Genomic DNA, 19695 nt, shown 5'->3' with positions numbered 1-19695 from the left:
CACGAGAGTATAAAGCAGTGTAAATAAGATGTACTGTGGCCAATGTATAAGAGACATCTATCCATTACATTGTAATATTATTTATAATTATTATAAACATGTCCTCAGAGGCACTTCCTTCCTTTTTGATTCTTCCTTATTTTCTAAAAGCAGACCTCAGAATGTATAATAAAGATGATTCAAGAGCAGAAAGATGCCAGAACCTGCCCAAACACTAAATATCAGACATCATAACACAGGAGTTAAAGGCAGGCAGGTTAGAGCCAGAGAAACCAGGGCTAGGAAAAGTCCAGCTCCCCAGTTACTTGCTGTGTGACTGACTGCACATAGATACTCAGTCTTCCTGGATCCTAGGCCCTTAATCTGTCAAATGGGAGAATTGACATCGCTGTCCAGAAATTGCCCTGAAAATGGTTCTACTTCTTCACAGGCACTGAATCAAATCCATCCAGGATTAGCGGACTCAGGCGCATCCTTAAATGAGGGAGAAGGGTTGATTCTGAACCAATCATTTTGGTTTTAAGGCACATTTTAAAAGCTATATTTTTAAATAGTTATATTTCAATTGTCTGATTTCTGCCCTCAAAGGTAAGCTGACTGAGAGTTCACAGGATAGCACCTAGACCAGAGCTCATTTCCTGGGAGGGGTCCTCAGTTTAGGAAAATACAGACTCCCCATGGGTGACCCTACATAACCCAAATGCCTTCTCTGGATTGAGAATATGCCAAGGGCAAGGTAGCACAGAACTTAGAATCCTCAGTAATTATCATTATTGCTGCACTGTGGAGAGTGGAGTTTGCTGATGAGTGAGGTTTGAAAGAGAGGGAACACTGTCCAACTATTCAACCGCCCAAGACAAGAAATATTTAAAAGCCTCTCTTTGAATGTTACATTTCCCTTCTTTAACTTAAGCAACCTATTCTTTGTCAACCTCCAAATAAGAATTTATTCTTGCTTTAAACATCTCTTTAATACTAAATTATAGAGTCACTTGACTCATTGTTCCGTTTCTCTCCAAAATAGCACACATTTTAGAATTCAAGACCTCTGAGGTGAGTTTCTCAAAGTGTGGACTTGTGCTGAAGTCACTAGGTGCAAATTCTAGCTCTGGCTGACTACATGACCTGGGACAATTTCCACTTAATCTCTGTGTTTCTGTGTGAAATGGAATGTTAGTAAAACTACTCACTCAACAAATATTTGCAAAGCATTTTCTAGTGCTGCACAATAGTCTAGGGTTTGGGTAGATGGAAAATTTAAATATATTAATTCCTATAGAGTATTTAGAATAGTGCTTACCACACGCCTGGCACTGTACGTGTAGTACTGATAATTATTATCTCTACAACTCTTTAACATAGGAAAGTGATGAAGATCAATGCCAGGAAATGTCACTATAAAGAAATAATTCCTAGGCAGTGATGCACACGACCTGATTTGAATTCATCTGCCCTCAAGGCACTGTTATCCACAACTGGCAATGTAAGTTCTTTGAGGCTAAAGTTTTAATTATGGCGGGGATCCATGTCCATCTGCTTCTTCAGAGATTTCTTGAAATCAAACTTCTCTATAATTTCTGGAAGAAGCAATACTATAGAAAGTAGCTCAGATATTGCCTAGGGCAGAGCTTGACTGCAAATTAGCATGATAAAAAACTAGAGAGATGCGCAGGTTTTAAAACCGAATTGTGGCAATGGTTGCGTATTTGCTGAAAATCATCAAACTCAGCGTGTGTTTTCACTTCTGTTGGACAGATACATAGGCACAGAACTGTTGGGCTATATGTTAAAAGCATTTTTTAACTTTTAAGAAGCTGCTGAAGCATTTTCTGTTTGCACCATTTTGCATTTCCATCAATAATAAATAATGGTTTCAGTTCCCAAACATCATTTTCTGATAATTGATAATTCCAGTCTTTTTTATTAGAACCTTTCTAGGGCTGGTACAGTGCTGTCCTGTCATGGTTTTAATTTGTAATTACCTGAGGAACATTAATAATGAATAATAATGAGTATCATCCATAACAGTCTTTGACATATTGCCTTAGGTGAAATATTCAATTACATCTTTTGCTCATTTTTTGGTGTCTTTCTCCTTTTCATATAAAAGTTTTTTGCTCATCTTTTGGTGGTTTGTTGGGGCTGAGGATGTAGCTCAGTGTCAAGAGTCTTACGTAGCATGCCTGAGACCCTGGATTCAATACCCAGCACAACCAAACAAATGTGTTTGTTTGCCTTCTTATTCTTGACTTGTAAAAAATTCTTCATATATTCTAGACACAAGTCCTTAATCACATGGATATTTGCAAATATTTCCCAGTGAGGTCTTGCCTTTCCATTAATAGTGTCCTTTCAAGCACAAAACACTTTAAGTTTGTTAAAGTTCAATTGATCTATTCTTTCATTTATAATAGGTAGTCTGGTTCCATATGGTTAACCAATTTTTCCCCATGGAATCATCCTGGTTCCTTTAGCAAAAATCAGCTGTCTATTCTGTGTCATCTACACCCACACCTTTGATTTATATCATATTTTCTTGATTTGTGCAGATTTTTAATGTTTTGAAAAATTACAACATAAATCCTCTACCATTATTCTTTGCTTTCAATTTCTTTGGCTATTCCAGTTCCTTTGCATTTCCATATAAGATTTAAGATTAGCTTGTCAATACAATCAAAAAGGTCTGCTGAGATTTTTGATAAAAATTGTGTTGAATTTATAGAAAAATCTGGGGAAAATAACAATTTAAAAAGTATTGAATCTTTCAATCCATTCATTTGGTATATTTCTCCATGTATTTAAATACCATTCAATTCCTCTCAGTATTTTTTGGTTTTCAGATAGAGATAATTTACTTTTCTCTGGCTAATCTACTCTTAATTGTCTTATTATTTTTGTTACTATTGCAAGTGGATTTTTAATTTCTGGATAATTCATTGTTTTTATATATGGAAATAATAACAATTTTTACATTGAGCATGTATCTTGTTCCTTTGCTAAACTTCTTTATTAGTTTCAAAAGTTAATTTGTAGATACCTTAGAATTTTGTAGATAAAATATCACATCACCTGTGAGCCCGGCATGAGGACTCACACCTGTATTCCTAGCTACTTGGGAGGCAGAGATCAGGAGGATCACCATTTGAGGCCAGACCAGGAAAATAGTTTATGAACTCCCTCCCGACTCCATTTCAACCAATAAAAAAGCTGGGCATAGTGGAATATACCTGTCAGACAGGAAGGGTAAATAGGAGCTGAGTCCAGGTCAGCTCAGGCATAAACACAAAACCATGTTCAAAGAAAACTAAAGCAAAAGGGAGTAACTCTAGTGGTAAAGCACCTGTCTAGCAAGTGTGAGGTCCTGAGTTCGAAACTCGGTGCCACTGAGAAATAATACTGTATCACCCGTGAACAAAGATATTTTTGCTTTTTGTAAACGATTTTCTTTTGCATTTAGCTCGCCTTATTGTGCTGGCTAGAATATCCAGTACAATGTTGAAGAGATGTGATGGCAGGAAACATTTCTGTCTTGGTCCAGATTTTACAGAGAAAACATTCAGGCTTTTACCATGTAAGGTAATGCCGGCTATCAGACTTCTTTCAGAAGCTCAATTTCAGATTGAAGAACTCTTTTTCTGTCCCTAGTTTGTTTGGCTATGAGATTTTTGTTTTAAACTAGTGTTTAATTAGGTCAAATGCTTCTTTGGGATATATTGAGATGGTGATGTAGGTATCTGTCATTTATTTATCTAGAAGGACTACATAACAGTATTTTATTTTTCATGCTAAAACAAGTTTGCATTTACAAGGTAAGCACACGTTGTCACAGTGAAGAATAAGTTTTACATGCTTGGGTTGATTTGTCAATATTTTTAAAGGATTTTTTGCAAAGGTGTTTGTAGGAGACAATACGCCATAGCTGTCTTTTCTTCTCATATCCTTTTTCTGGTTTTAGTATTAAAGGCCTCATAAAATGTATCAGCAAGTGTTTCTCTTCTAATTCATGAAAGTTTTTTTTTATAATTAGTATTATTTATTTCTTAAGAGTTGACAAAATTTGCCAACAAAGCCATTTGGGTCTGGGTTTTTATTTGTGGGAAGATTTCTAATTGCTAATTTAACTTATTTACTTTAAATATTAGATATTCTATGTCTTCTTGAGCCAATTATGATAGTTTATGTCCTCCAAAGAATTCATACATTTCTTGGCAAAGGGCTGGGAATACTTTCCTTTTACATTTTGTAACGTCTATAGAGATGTCCCTTCTTTCATCCCTGATCTTGGTAGTTTGTGTCTTCTTTTTTTTTAGTCAGTCTGACTAAACAGTTATAACTTCTATGAGCCATATAAAGAATTCAAACTAAGATTCACAGATTTTTCATTGTTTCTTAAAATTTCTGTTTCACCACTTTTCTTTTTTGGCTTTTTTTCTTTCTTATATATATGTGGGATTTTATTTATTTTTCCTGTTCTTGATTCTAAATACGGAAGCTTAGATTACAAATTTTACATCTTTCTGCATTTCTAATGTAAGCATTCAACACTATAAATTCCCCCGTATGGCTTAGCTGCAAGTCATGAATTCTCATATACTGTGTTTTTATTGTCACTCAGTTCAAAATATTTTCTAATTTCCCTTCAGATGTTTTCTTTGACCTCGAGTTCATTTAAAACAATTCACTTAATTTCCAAATATTCCAAGAATATCCCAGGTTTCTGTAAAAATTTTATTTATAATTTGATCCTGTTGTGGAAGAAAGATGTACTTTGCATGCTTTCAATTTTTAAGATATATGGAGATTTGTTTTATATCCCACTATAGGGTCCATCCTGCAGAGTTTTGTGATATTCATTGAAAAAGTATGTGCATTTTGTTTTGTTTTGTTTTGAGGGAAAGTGCTAAAACTTTAGGTTAGGTATTTGCTATTTAGTAATTTTCTGTTTAGCCAGTCTATCACTTATTGAGAGAAAAGTACGGAAATATCCAACTATTATTACCCAAGTTTAATATCTCCTTTTATTTCATTTCTGCTTTGTGTTCTGTGGGGCACTATGAACATACACTTTTATAATTGTCTCATTTCTGTGATAAACTATTCCTTTCAGCACTATGAAGTTCCCCTCTTAGCTCTAGTAATATTTCTTCCTTTAAAATCTATTTTGTCTTAATAAATACCACTGACTCCTTATTATTGTTCCTGTTTCTATAGTCTGTCTTTTTGTATCCTTTCATTTTAACTTTTTTGTATTATTGAAAAAATTGAAAGTATATATCTCATAGACAACACATCAATGAATTTTGTTTTTGTAGATCAAGTTTTACAACCTGTACCCCTTGAATTGAATGTTTTCCCATTCATATTTAATGTCTTTATTTATATTTTTGGACTTACATCTGCCATTTTGCCACTTGTTTTAGGTATATCTCATATTTTTTGTTCCTCCAACAGTATCTTCTTCTGAAATTATTTCTTCAAATATTTTTCCAGGTATTTCTCTCTTTTGGTTGCTCCTATTTTATGTAAATTGCTATGTTTTTTTCTCCCCTGTTCTTTGGATTTAATAATTTTGTATACATCCCCCTAGGATCTCAAATTTGTTCAGATTCAGTGATTTTTTCACTTTGGTAGGTTATGATACCTCTCAACATTAGAATTTCCTTCTTTTCCTTTTCTTTTTAATCATCAAATTTCCCTACGTGTTGTGTCATTGTCATCATTTTCTGCTGTCAACTTTTGAAATAGTTCTTTTTGATTATTTGAACCTATTTTAACATTGTATTGAAATCATTAACTGACAAATTCAACATCTTGGTCCAGTGAGCATCCTTTTCAACTGAATCCACCATTTCCTGAGTGTGGATCACACTTTCTTCATTCTTTATAAGCATCACAATTTTGGTTTTAAACTGTACATCACACACTTTATCTTTTAGTATCTGTGGACTCTATTTTCTTTTTTCTAAATGCTTTTAAAATTTTTCGTACTTTCCTGGATTAATAGGCAGAAACTTTCTCTTTTTTTCTCTTCATCAATTTGTGCCATTGCAGTGTCTACACATATCTTAAATATTTATTTAAAAATCTTAGTTCGTAAAAATCTTAGTGGTTAGCTATTTATTTGGGTAGATATTTTGTTCAAACATCTTAAGCTCATAAAGCTACCATTCTCTGTTACTGATTTGTATGTGGGTCAGGAGGACATTCAAAGTTAGGGCCAGTTCTCCCATCTCTTTAAATTTTACCTCTCACTTGGAGTCTCTTGCACAGCCGTACATATTCCACTTATTCTGGAATGTATGGAAAGCTTTAGTAGCCCTTTTATTGCTCTCTCACTCTCACTTCTAAGATATCACCTATAAATTTTTGGCATTGTGTGTGTGTGTGTGTGTGTGTGTGTGTGTCTGTGTGTGTGTGTCTGTCTGTCTGTGTTGAGACAAATTATCACTATATATCCCAAGCTGACCTCAAACTCACAATCTTCCTTCTTCTGCCTCCTGAGTATAGAGATTACCAGTATGTACCACCATACCCAGATAAACTTCAATTCTTTATGAGTAAATAAAGGGGTCAGGAGAATTGCCAGTATGAAAGTCACAGACTCCTGCTGTTCTTACATTACGACCTTGCAACATATAAAGATAACTGTTTTTCAATTTGTTCTCCATATGTGGTCAATTTTCAGAGTCCTAACATGGTTGCTTTGGGCAATTTTGTCCTGTTTTATACTTGGATTCACTGCCCTGTTTATACAAACATAGCTAGAAGTAATTCCAATGAGGTTGATTAATAAAGCTGGATAAATGTATCGAGTGAATGTGAAATGTAGTTGAGTATATAATCGTCTGTTTGATACTGATGCTAAAGGACAAGAAAGTCTCTGATAAGGGGAACACGTTTAGAATCGTTCCATTTGAAATGCAAGTAGAAATCAGCCTCTCAGGCTCTTGACTCCTGGCAAAGTACCATGACTGTAAGATTAATGTATTTTACATAGACACTCACCCCTGGCTCTCAGTTCCCTCAAGGATCAATTGAGTGATTCCTCTCAATTCTGAAAAGATTTATTTGTACACACAAAAAAAAACTTTTTAGATAAATCACCATTTTCAAGGCCATTATTTACACATCACTGTGTCCTAGATTTAGAAAGTCAGTGATGAAAGGAGACACATATTATGTAGGATCCCAGGTTCAAAGATAGAGAAGGGGGCTGGCATAGAGGCTCATGCCTATAATCCCAACTACTTGTGGGGTGGAGAGCAAGAGGATTGCAGTTCAGTGCCAGCCTAAGCAAAAAGCTGGGCATGGTGGCAAACTATGCAGAGCAAGTATACATAAGAGAAACATGGCCCAGGCCAGCCCCCTACAAAAATATGAGACCTTATCTGAAAAATAACTAAACCAGAAAGGGCTAGGGGCAGGCCCAAATGGTAGAGTGCCTACCTAGCAAGCATGAACCCAGGGGTTCAAACTCCAGTACCACTACTCCCGCCCCGTGCAAAAAAAGAAGTGGCAGAAAGGGCCAAAACCTTACCTACTTTTCTTCTTCCACATATCTTACAGTAAACCATGAAAGACCTTCAAGAACCCTAGATCACCAATGACCTCAGTTTAATAAATACTTACAAACTTTGACTTTCTCATTTCATAAGGGAGAAAACTAAGACTCAGACAATTGACCCACCACCAATAATGGATCATATAGATGACTACCGGTGCCTAGATGGATTAATCTTCTTCACTGCATCACTTCTAGATACTACGTGACTTTTCTTATAGACAGAGACTGTGGCACATCTACCCCTGTCATGTTATGCCTTTTATCTTACCCACTAAATTGGGCTCAAAATATCTGTTGAATTTATTAATTAAATCAGAAGTGTCATACCCTGAATTGAAATACAGAGGAAAAGAACCCATATTCTATATCTGACCGTGATGCAAACCCTCTGCCCCATTCCATATCATCTTTGTGTTTACCCTAATCTGTATAGAGAATTATCCATAAATATTTTTAGCTTCTCTAGAAAAAGTTAAAGACACACTGACTCTCTAAGTTTGAAAAATGTTGTTTTATTAAGTCCAAGGTGTATCATGCATGAGAGGTTGGCATGAATACATAGGTTGGCATGAATTTCCCAGATGAATGTTTTGATGTGCTAAACTAGTTTCCTAAATAATATCAGGCAGTTAAGCTTCCCATGTTACATCACCATTACAGTGGTTGAGTCTTAGAGTAAATAAGTCATGGAGGATAAGCTGTGGATTCTGCTATAATAGCCTTGGGTCAACTGTACCCAAGACTATTATAGACTATTAAGACTGTACAGAAGTCTATGTCCAACAGACATGGATACAGAAGGGTAGAGAAAACTCAGTGAACAGGGAAAGTATTTCCAAACAGTACTTTAATGGAGTTTTACCTCTTTGAATTAACCTTAGAAATAAAGCTATTTTATACACAGTAAATTGGCATAGTTAGAATAAGAATTTAGAAGAAGTAAGTGCCATTATAATTTCTTCTTTTCTACATAAATTTGAAGCAGAGACGAGTTGTCTGTTTTGTGTTTGGACAACATTGCCTGGTCTATGTCTTCCTGATGTACTGTAAGCAATAGCTTATTTTCTTCATCCTGACATGAAAACTTCCTCCCTTCTTTTCTTCTCCTTAATTTCCTATTTATCTTAGTCAGGGTACAGTGGAACTCCAACCATTGGAACAGAATTAGGTTCAGTGGATTACCGCTCTGCTTTTGATAGAATGTCATACAGCGGGATATGGACTGTCTAAGACCTTAAATTTGTTCATCCCTTCATATTTACTTATGGTCTTTTGTGTTTAGCAATATGGTGTTCCTCCCATTATCTAAGTAACAGAGGCAGTATTTTAATATCTTCATTTTACAGAAGACAGAATGATGGTTCAGAGAGGTAATATGAATGACTCATGGCCCCACAGTTAATAATAGGAAAGCCACACATTAAAATAATGCTTCCTGTCTCCAATTTATATGCCTTTTACACTATATTATATCATATAAAAACAGACAAAGCAACCAGGTAGTAAGCCATTATTAAACATAAACATGGAAAGGTTACACAAGCCACTATCCTGCTTGTATTACAAACCTACAATTAAAATAATCAAATGATTATTTATAAAAATGATTGGTGGGGCTGGAGATGCAGCTCAGAAGTAGAGTGCTTGACTAAAAAGATAGTTTGGTGATGCATGAGTCTCTAAGGTAAGACTATGTTCACAAAATACCTGGTGTCATTCTCCCCTAGTGACTTACCCTGTAGCTAACATCCTCCAAGAGAGTAGAGGCACCCACAGTACAGCCTGCTTGCCACAAGGTCTCCTTTGTGCTGCAACCATAAAGGAACACATTCTTCCTTTGGGAGTGACCATGGAAATCACAGAAGACCTATAAAAGCAAACAGGGGAGAAAACAAATCCTGGTCAGATTCACTGGCTGATGCTTGAAATGTCAACTTTCTCTGGTAGATATTGTTTACTCAGCAGAGCCAGCTATGTGGGGATAAGTGATGACTTTGGCAAGAGTTGTATTAAAGGGTTAAAGATGTAGATTGCAGGGCTCCTAAGAGCGAACAGAATCTGAGGAAATGCAAATCATGAATAACCTCCTTTAAGAAATTTACTGGTGACTGGGAGGAGACAGGGTCAGAGCTTGAAGAGAAACTAAGAACAAAGGCATGTAAAAATATGAGAGTTTAAAATAATTTTAAAAGTCAATTGGGAAAGATCCACTTGAAAGCGATAGATTGAATAAACAAAAAAATGAAGTTAATAAATCACTATAACTTTTCTTCAGGTTCTAATGTAGTAAAGAATAACTATTAAAACTCAGTGGCTTCCCCAACAATGGTTTATATTTTTATTCATGCTATAGATTAATTATGACACTGCACTGCATGACTTCATTCTAGAATCTAAAGTCAAGAGAAGCCCTAATTTAGGACAAGATATTTTTGTGGTAGAGGGAGAAAAAATGTCAAAGATAGACCCATGCAGTGACTGTCAAAGCTTTACAGCAGCAAAGCCAACATCATATCTGCTCACATTCCATTGGTCAAAGTCACATTGTCAACCTTATCAATGGAAAGGGGATATAGATTCCTTTTATGTTTGCTCTGCAAGTCCCATAACAAAAGGCAGTGATTTGAAATGCTATTACTCCAAAGAGAAAGGTCAATAATTGAGAAAGATAAATTCTAAAAGAGGACCACAAATTCTTCCCATCTCTATACATATGACTTTTGCAATGGACCAAGGTCCACCACCATTAAGAGAGATAAAACATTTCTTCAACCTTTAAATCTAAACTTAGCCTTTGGTCAACAAAAATGGATAAGCTGAGACTTATAAAGCAATAATACTTGGACTTGCTGTCCTGATGCCTGTGGGAACCCTGCTGCAACTGCCAAGTGAATGAGCTTAGGCTAGCCTGCTAGAGGATAAGGGTCACATTCCAAGTCCTCCTGTTGACCTAGTTGATACCAGACACATGAATGAATCCAGCTTAGATCACCATCCCTGCTAACCTTCACAGACCAAAATCACCCTGCTTTCCTGGATGAGTCTCACTCAAAATCATTAGAAATAATACATAGATTTTGTTTAAGTCATTCAGTTCTTTTTTTTTTTTTTTTTTTTTTTTGTCTTAGGGTTTGAACTCACAGCCTTGCACTTGCTAGATCAGTGCTCTACCACTTGAGTCAAGCACTTGACCCTTTTTCTTTATTTTTCAAATAACACCTCATGTTTGTGACTGGGCTGGCCTGTACCACAATCCCTACTTAATTTTCCTTAGTATCTGGGATGACAGATATGGGCCACCACAGCTAGTTTTCATTGGTTGAGATGGGTTCTCTCAAATTTTTGGCCCAGGATAGCCTTGAACCGTGATCCTCCTGAATTCTGCCTCCCAAGTAGTTGGATTATAAGTGTGTAATGTGAGTCAACTCCCTGTATAGCTATCCTTATCTCAACTAGCAAAAACCCTTGTTCCTTCCTATTATTGCTTATACTCTCTCTTCAACAAAATCAGAGATAAGGGCAAAATAGTTTCTGCCTGGTAGTGAGGGGTTAGGGGGGAGAGGGAGGGGGTGGGGGTGGGTTGTAAGGGAGGGGGCGGGAAAAGGGGGGAGAAATGACCCAAACACTGTATGCACATATGAATAATAAAACAATAAAAAAAAGAATGTAAAAAATATTAATAATTTTAAATAGTGATTATATGTTGAAATGGCAATATTTTGGCTGTATTGTATTAAAATATACTATAAAATTAAAAAAAAAATAATAAGTGTGAGCCACCATGCTTGGCAAAGCCACTAAATTTTGTAATCCAGCAAAAGCTAAGTGCTGCAATCATTTGCCCTTTTAGTATAAATATCTATGCTTCCCTCCATTCTACAACCAAAATACATAAACCTCCTGCCCTGTTGTAGTATTAACTTTGACTCCAAGACCCCATCATTGTTTCTATATTTCATATGTGCCTTCTCCTGATTCCATGGTAAGTTTGCCTTCTGCTCACCTGCACACACTGGTGAAGTGAGGAAACAACCCCTCTGGGCACTCACGTTTGAAAGGGATGAATAGAATGGACACAGCAGTCAATTGTCCATAATGATTCTGAAGTGCTAATTGGCAAACTCCTGAAGTTCCTACCTCCTATTGGTTAGGTCAGTTGGTTAATTAGCTCTGCCAGTAGCTCTCCAGTAGTTTATTTTTCTTCCCCATTATGCTTCAAAGACATTGGAGAATATGCAAATAGGGGGCTCCTGGAGGCTGAGAGTCTAATCATTCCCATTCCTGATATACAAGTTTAGGTGTTCAAAGATCATTGTGGTCTTCAAAAGTCACATTCTCTTGGAATGAAGGCACTGGAAAGCACAAGTAATAAACACATGAAGACAAGAGAAAATATTTTTCTCTTTTCCTTGATTTTAATTTCTCTAAAATGCAAATGATAGTCTAAATCTAAATAATAGAAACGTTGAGTATGGTTATAACATATGTAAAGTAAATATATCAACATAAATATAGGATCTATAATTTAGTAATATACTTTTACAAGGTTCTGATAGCATACATGAAGCAGTGTATTATCTGAAGGTAGATTCTGACTGATTACAGACAGATGGTATAAACAATAGAGAAAACTCTAAAATATTTAAGGGGGCATAAATATTGACTCAATAGAAAGACAATGTGGGCTCATGACATGCTCACTTAATACAAGAGAAATCAGAAAAGATAAAAAAAACTCTAAGAACAGATGAAACAAATATAAAATACCCAGCATGATGACAGATTTCAATGCAAACCTATAAATGATCCAATGAAATGTGAACTTTAAAATGCATTGAGTAAAAGATAAAGAATGTCAGATGAATAAGCAAGATCAAATATATTCTGTCTACAATAGATCCATTTTCAATACATAGATTAAAAGTAAAAATAGATAAAATATATGTACTATGCAAACATCAAGAAAGGAAAATGGAGTAGTTATATTAGTAATCAGATAAAGTAGACAGCAGAACAGGAAGTATTATGCAGGTTAATATATGAGGATTGTAGTGGTTGACATGTCTATCTCGTCTTTGGTGGTTAAGTGTTACCCATCAGCCTCTGCTACATTACAATTCTATAATCTCCATCCAAATCAAAGACTCCATATTTGGCATGGCATTGCCTGTAGAACTGGCCTTCAAAGAAGAACAACTATAAGTTTTTCAAAAATCAAAATGCTCCATTACTAATGTATTTCTCACTTCCTTAACAGAGAGAGTATCTTCCAAGCCCTCTCATAGATGGGAAGTGAATATGCGGAACTCACAAGACAAATACAGTACATGCTCCTTTCTCAGGGAAGCTCTAGCATCTCTACCTGAAAAAAAATGCAGGGTACATTAAGCATGGGGTTTAGTCAAGCAACAAATTAAGCTGTTAGATCATGCCCAATTTCTGAAGCTGACAAATTGCCTCTAGGCTGTGTACTCTCAGCCCAATCCTAGCAATATGTTCCATCCTTATTAGTAAAAACACCCTTAAAATCCAGTCCTACATCTACTGCCAATTTTTCTGATGATATGTATGCTCAAAGTCTTGTTATACTTTTTGTTTGCAAGCTACTCCCTCCCTATCTTCTAGTATAATTCTGATTTTGGACCCTAATTACCAGATGGGAAGGGCAACCTGGGGTAGTTGTGGATCTTAAAAAGAATAAGCATCTTCTTCCAAGGCATCTGCCCCAAGTGAAGTTATCTCAGCCTTTTCCAGCAGAAAAAAAAAACTACTCTTCTCTTTCACCATCTCCCCTATTGAATGAGCCTTGAATGATGTTCTAGTCTAGAGTAGAGAGCAATGGATCTCAAATATTAACAGGCATCCTAACCTGGAGGGCTTGGTAAAGCAAAATTGCTGAGCCACACCCCAGCAAATCTGTGATTCAGGTAAGTCTGATTCAGGCCCAATAATGTGCTTATCTGTGAAGCTCTCAGATGATACTCCCTGCTGGGACCATACTTTGAAAATCTTTAATCTAGAGGAACCAATGAAACAATTGTTTGAGGCTTTATCATCCTATACCAACCTTTATCTCTTACATCTCAGTTTCTCTCTGTGAATAAACACCCACCACTCTTACAGAAAGTGTGCAAACAAATTAAGCCTGTGTCTTAGCAACAGATTTCTCAATAAAGCCAGAAGCTATGCCTCCTTGGTGACGACAGGTACTCCTTAAATGCTGAATTCAGCGGGAGAAAAGAGTTGTTATGTTTTTCCTGATCCTTACAGACTCTGAAAGCAGAGGTAAGTGACAAATTATAGACCCATTCACCTGTGAGAATGAGTATTGCTAAGCCCTAGGAGTTCTAGTGGCCTCTGCAGATTCAGAGGGAAGGAGATGGAGACATTGTTCTGCTTGTTGCTCAAATGACATCCCTAAAAATAAATGCCTGTTAATTATAAGAAACATGTGTTCCTCCAAATTGCAGGGGGCAATTACAAGACAAATTATCAAGTTATTTCAGTTGAGGAAGTCTTTTCTTTTCTTCCAGGGAAAGTCTGTGCCAGGTTAGTAAGAAGTGTTCCCAGTTCAAGTACTACATCTCCACCTGTTAATTAATCAATAGCCCTATCTTACTTACTTGTCAATTGATTCAACAAAAATTTACTGCATGCTTCTTCTGTGGCAGCAGAAATTAAATTTTAACATAGCACATACCTCCTTAGCAACAACAATAATAACAATAGTGAATTTATTGAAAACTTATGAAGTCCAAGCTACTGTGCTCAAACTTAGGTAAAATATGTATTATATAACTTATTAGTGTGCTAAAACTTACATATCTTATATCGCTTATTTAACACATAATAATAAAGATTTCATGAAGTCTTATTATTATTCAGATTTTATAACTAAGAACACTGAATATCAGATCAAATAAATAACTTGCCCAAGTTTCAACTACTATTAATTATGTGAGCAAATATTTAAATCTCAATTTTCCCTAATCCAGACCCAAGGTTTTTCATTTCTGCATTGTCTCATCCAGGAGCTGTTTTGTAGGGATGATCTCATAAACCAACAGGTTAAGGTATTATAAGGAGAGGAATGCTAAGGAGCAGATAAGCCTAGGGCTCTCTGGAACTCAGTTAAGGGCTATCCACATTGCTCTTCAAATGAATAGCAACCCAGAATGTGTGCAAGATGGTGGTCCTGGGATTCACAAAAGGGGTCATACCTAAAATGAATCTTACCTAGTAAATGAAAAATGGATAACGATGAGCTATGCTTTGAAGAATTGCAGTAATTCATAATAAGAGCATACAGTACCAAAGAGTGGATCTTAGGTGTCCATGGAAGTTGAAAGTGGGTAGTTTGTTAGTGCATTTGCATGCTATTCCAAGATGTTTGGAGATTTTCCTGAAAGTGGTAAAGAAGCCTTTAAGTATTTGAGCAAGGAGAAGAAATAAGATCAGATCATTAGATTGGGATGGTAAAAATGGATTAGAATAACATGCACATATGGAAATATCACAATGAAACATCTTTGTACAATAATACATATTTTTTTAAAAGAAACAGATTGGAGAAACTGAGGCTAAGCAAGGGAGATGACATGGGCCTAGCCTAAAGCAGCAGTTGTAAGTATACAGAGAAGGAAGTTTTTTAAGAATAAGAAAGTAAAATCTATAGTAGTTGAAAACTAAATGGATTTAGTGAGGAAGAGGTGAAGAATAATACCTGAATTTCAGGATTAAGTAAATAGGCAGTGATTATGTTTTTCTTCAAGGCAAGGAACATAGACAGGAATAGATGCAGCTGTGAAGGTGCCATACAGTTTCATTTAGTTTTGTTTGAGCTGGAGTGCTTAGTTGTAAACTTTTGACCTTTCGCTAAACTGATCTCTCTGTCTCTGTGTGTCTTAGTTTCTTCCTCAGCCAAGAATATGGATGGCATGGATTGCATTATGAGTTTGAAATCAGGCTCTTCTGCATCTCCCTAGGATCTTTCCCAGTGAAATCTCCTCTGAACTAAATTGCAAGGTTAATTTAATTCATGCAAACGTGAGTTCTAGCATTTTTTGCTCAGCACAGAGGCTGATCAAGAAGACATTGCTGTTCTCCTCACATGCCTTCCCTATCGTTCCCCTGTCTCCCTTGGTCCCACTCCAGTTCCTCTGCAAGTTAATCGGGCCCCATGTTCAAAAGGTTACCCCACATTTCAAACATACCTCCCTTAGCCATCCCCCTGCTTCCCACGGCTCACCTACTCTCGATTGTGTTTTCTGCTCTGCTTTGCCAGTTCTGAGCTGTTTTTGTTCCTGACATCTGGGTCTCATTCCTCCTTCCCAGCAGTGAGACTTCTGCATTATTTATACCATTGCCACAGGAAAATGAAGGCAAGGCTGAAGCTGAGAGGAGGCAAATACTGGAGAATTTGATGGGAACCCAAAAGAGCAACACTTCCAATTAAACCAACCAAGGCTCACTAAAGCCCTAGAGAGTCCACTTGTGCCCAATATTGTGCAGACAGCTTTCAGCCCATGTTTCTGAGTGGACATCTCTATTATGGAAATATTAATGGTGACATGTACAATTGTCTTCCAAAAGCCCAGTTTACAACACTGCATTTCCAGGTTATTTTGTTTCACTACCATAGAGTCATCCCTGGACATATGCAAGGCATTGGTTCCAGGATTCCCCAACAGCTACCAAATCCATGAACACTCAAAGTCCTTGTTTAAAATGGTGTGATAGCACATGTAACTTACGCACATCCTTCAGGATATTTTAAATCATCTTTAGATTACTTACAATACCTAATACAATGCAAATGCTACATAAATAGTTACACTATATCCTACCATGTATTACTTAGGGAATAATGACAAGAAAAATATATTCTGATACATTTACAATGTTTAGTACAGTGGCATTTTTTTCTGAATATTTTCAATCTGTATTTTTGTTGAATCGACGAATGCAGAATCCACAGATAGAGAGGGCTGAGTGTACTTTCTCCTTGGGCAGTGTTTCGTTGGAGCGATCAACAACATCTAATTATGGATGAAGTTAACCACAAGGGACATGTGTTCTTCTCTATTACACTGTAAGAGTCCATATAAATTAACATAAAGACATACAGTCCAATATGTGGCTATGTTTTACATCTAATACCTTTCTGATAAATCAAAACAATAGTAATACCTGCCATTCATTAGAATGTCTTACAGATGTCAGTCACCATGCTAAGATTTTACACACAACTATAACTGAAAGGGGTTTTAACTCCTTTTCCCTTTCCTAATGTGAGAGGATTTTATTTATTTTGGGTCATCATGGGCCAATGTTCCCTCACTGTCTTAGAAAAGCAGTCCTGGCTTATAGATGAGTTTTGAACACATTCAATAACTAATTTGGAGTGAAAAGTTTCATATTAAACTCAGCAGACTACACCAATAACTGTTTATGAAATTGTCCATGGTGGACTCTTTTGTTATATGTTGTAAAGTGCTAAAGGAGGTTTTTCACCATCCCAGTATTAGTTATTATAATGCTGTTCCTTCCAAAATATTAAAAGCCCATGCAAATTAAGGCAAAAACTCCCAATTTAATATGTGACTTTGTTTTGTATTTAATACCCTTCTGGTAACCCATAAAAATTTCAATGCCTGCTATTTATTTGAATTTATGATACTCACCATGCGAAGGTTTTATGCACATTTATAATTAATATAAAAGTTCTGAAAGGAGGATGGCATCCAAACTTCACATATGTCGTTCGGTTTCTACTAAAGAGAAGGAAGGTCAAACAACCTGCCCTTGACTACTCATCCATTACACAGTGACATGTTACATTTCCAGTTTTGATCAGTCTGCTTCCAAAAGATTTCTGAAATAAAACACTTAAAAATATTGGATTCACCCATGATAAAAAGCTTATAATAAGCCTGTCAACTGGTAAAACATAACTACCAGGCTTCCCCTAAGGCCTACCCTGTCTGTATAAGACTTGCTTCCATTTTGCCTCAGTTTCCTGATTTGCACTGTTATCTTTGCGGAATTGACCTCCAAGACTGGACTGTGCTATGCTCTGGGCCACTCTCACTTCATGGACCAGAACAAGGAGCCTTAAGTTCATTGTTATTGACCATCGTCATTGCTGCCTGGCTCCACTCACTAGATGAGTTATTCTTGGATGTACCTATTGGCCAGGTGAAGTAAGTACCTACAGATCCCCTCTGCATCTTCATCTGAAGACTCTGCTTTAACTTCCAGCCCTCTCTCAGAGAACAGCCTCCTAGCAAAACTCATTCATCTGGCCCTATCTCCCCACACTTCTTGCCTCTTTCTCTCCACTGACTCTCTTGCCATTTCTACCAGCTTTGGGAAGAGGCACCTTTACAATATCTGAAGGGAAGCACTAATCCAGACAACTGCCTTCCTGTTTTTCCCTGCCCTTCATCTTCTTGCCTCACTCCATCCAATTAAAAAATTTAAAAAACAAGCAATATTGTTTAGGCCTCTTTGAAAAATCTGACTGGCTTTCCTTGTGGCTTATAGAGGACCCAAAACTTCAAGCCTCTGTGTTACAATAAAAACACTAGCAAGGGAACATGAAAAGTACCCTTTGGTTTTCAGCACAAGTTTATCTAAGGAAATCTGGCAGCTTATTTGCATGCAGAAGTACAGACCCAAACGTGACTTTTTTTTTTTTTTTTTTTTTTTTGGTGGCACTAGAGTTAGAACTCAGGGCTTCACACTTGTTAGACAAACACTCTACTGCATGAGTCACACTTTTTTGCTCTGGTTACTTTGGCGATAGAATATTCCTTTTTGCCCAGACCAGCCTGGAATGTGATCCTATTTTATGCTTCCCACCAGCTGGAATGACACCACCACACCCAGTTTTTTTCTATTAAAATGGGGACTCATAAACTTTTTTTGCCCCGTCTAGCCTAGAACCATGATCCTTAGGATCTCATCCTCCCCCTTAGCTAGAATTGCAGGCATCAGCTATCAGTGCCTGGCTCCAAACATAGTTTTTGAATAAATTAGAGATCCACTGTTTAATTTTTATTCTGATAGCATAGAAACAACTCTCAAGAAAAGAATACAGCATCAAATTTAGTATAATTTTTATCCAGGACCTTAACAGAAATCCCATTCCTCTCCGCAACTATGGAAGCAAAGTTTTAGAGTTTTATTTCCTCCCATTTCCTCAAATGCAAAAAGAAGGAAGCCCTAGACTTGGTACCTTAGAACAAGTCACCGAAAATAAACAAAAGTAATGCTGGTTCTAACATTTCTGAGGAATACCCTGGAGAAAAAAAAATATGTGGACAGAATGTACTGGGACCCGTGGAGACAGGGTGTAGGAAGGGATGTTTCATCTTCTTTTCCCTCTCTTTTTGTGTCTCTTTTAAAGGAAGGTGATTAACTAAAAACATGTACCAGAGGCCTAGAATGAGACCAGGAAAATCATTTAAGTAGCTGAAAATCCTATTCCATTGGCCCCAGAGAAACTTACAAAGAATATACCTGCCCTGTCCCCTGGCAGAAGGCAGCCCAGTTTGTGTGAGTTGTAAACAGAAATCAATGTGCACTTCAAGGAGCACTGAAATCCTTTTACCAAGATGTACAGAGCTAGCAAGAGCCGAGAGGATGGGAATCAATTCTCCTTCTGATTCGAAACCCCCAGTTCCTTACAGCAGCCCAAGAGTGAGGCCAGCTGCAACATGGCGGCTCAGAAGAGGTTGTCCACCAGGCTTCCTGGGAGCTTGCAGCCTTAGAACTGCCTTCCACTAGCCATACTGTGCTCAGATGTTCCTTGGCCAAGGTCTCCTGACCCTGACATGGAGCTATGCAAAGGAGAACCAATTTCAATGTCTCTTGCTAGCTGACTTTACTGCCTGTCTGCTTCTTTGGTCTTCCCCACTGGCATGCCTTCTCTCTGGCTGGTGTTCCTGACTGCTAAACAGATCTTCTGTGGCCTTCCTACTGTGTCCTGGCAAAAATGTCTTCCTTGACTTGACTTGCATGCCTCTAGGCTGATAAGTCTCAGTACGTACAGCCTCATTTGTCTCCTAGTTACATTTTAAAGCTCTGTAGTCTCACTTTGCTCTATTTATTTTTAATTTTCAATATTT

At 36.9% G+C, this 19695-nt stretch overlaps 1 protein-coding gene across 3 annotated transcripts in view; it reads right to left on the bottom strand.

Moving 5' to 3' along the window:
* The window catches only part of Agbl1 (AGBL carboxypeptidase 1), a 780759-nt gene that overhangs the window by 340683 nt on the left and 420381 nt on the right, over positions 1 to 19695 (bottom strand). For all 3 annotated transcript variants that reach the window (XM_074061490.1, XM_074061492.1, XM_074061493.1), the window contains one exon: positions 9300 to 9431. In XM_074061490.1, the coding sequence (XP_073917591.1) occupies positions 9300 to 9431 (132 nt within the window). The remainder of the gene's footprint in view (positions 1 to 9299; positions 9432 to 19695) is intronic.

Source organism: Castor canadensis, chromosome 19 (assembly GCF_047511655.1).
Source record: "Castor canadensis chromosome 19, mCasCan1.hap1v2, whole genome shotgun sequence".
Taxonomy (NCBI): Eukaryota; Metazoa; Chordata; class Mammalia; order Rodentia; family Castoridae; genus Castor; species Castor canadensis.
The sequence above is the reverse complement of the archived record's forward strand: the minus strand, read 5'-3'. Positions and strand labels throughout refer to the sequence as shown.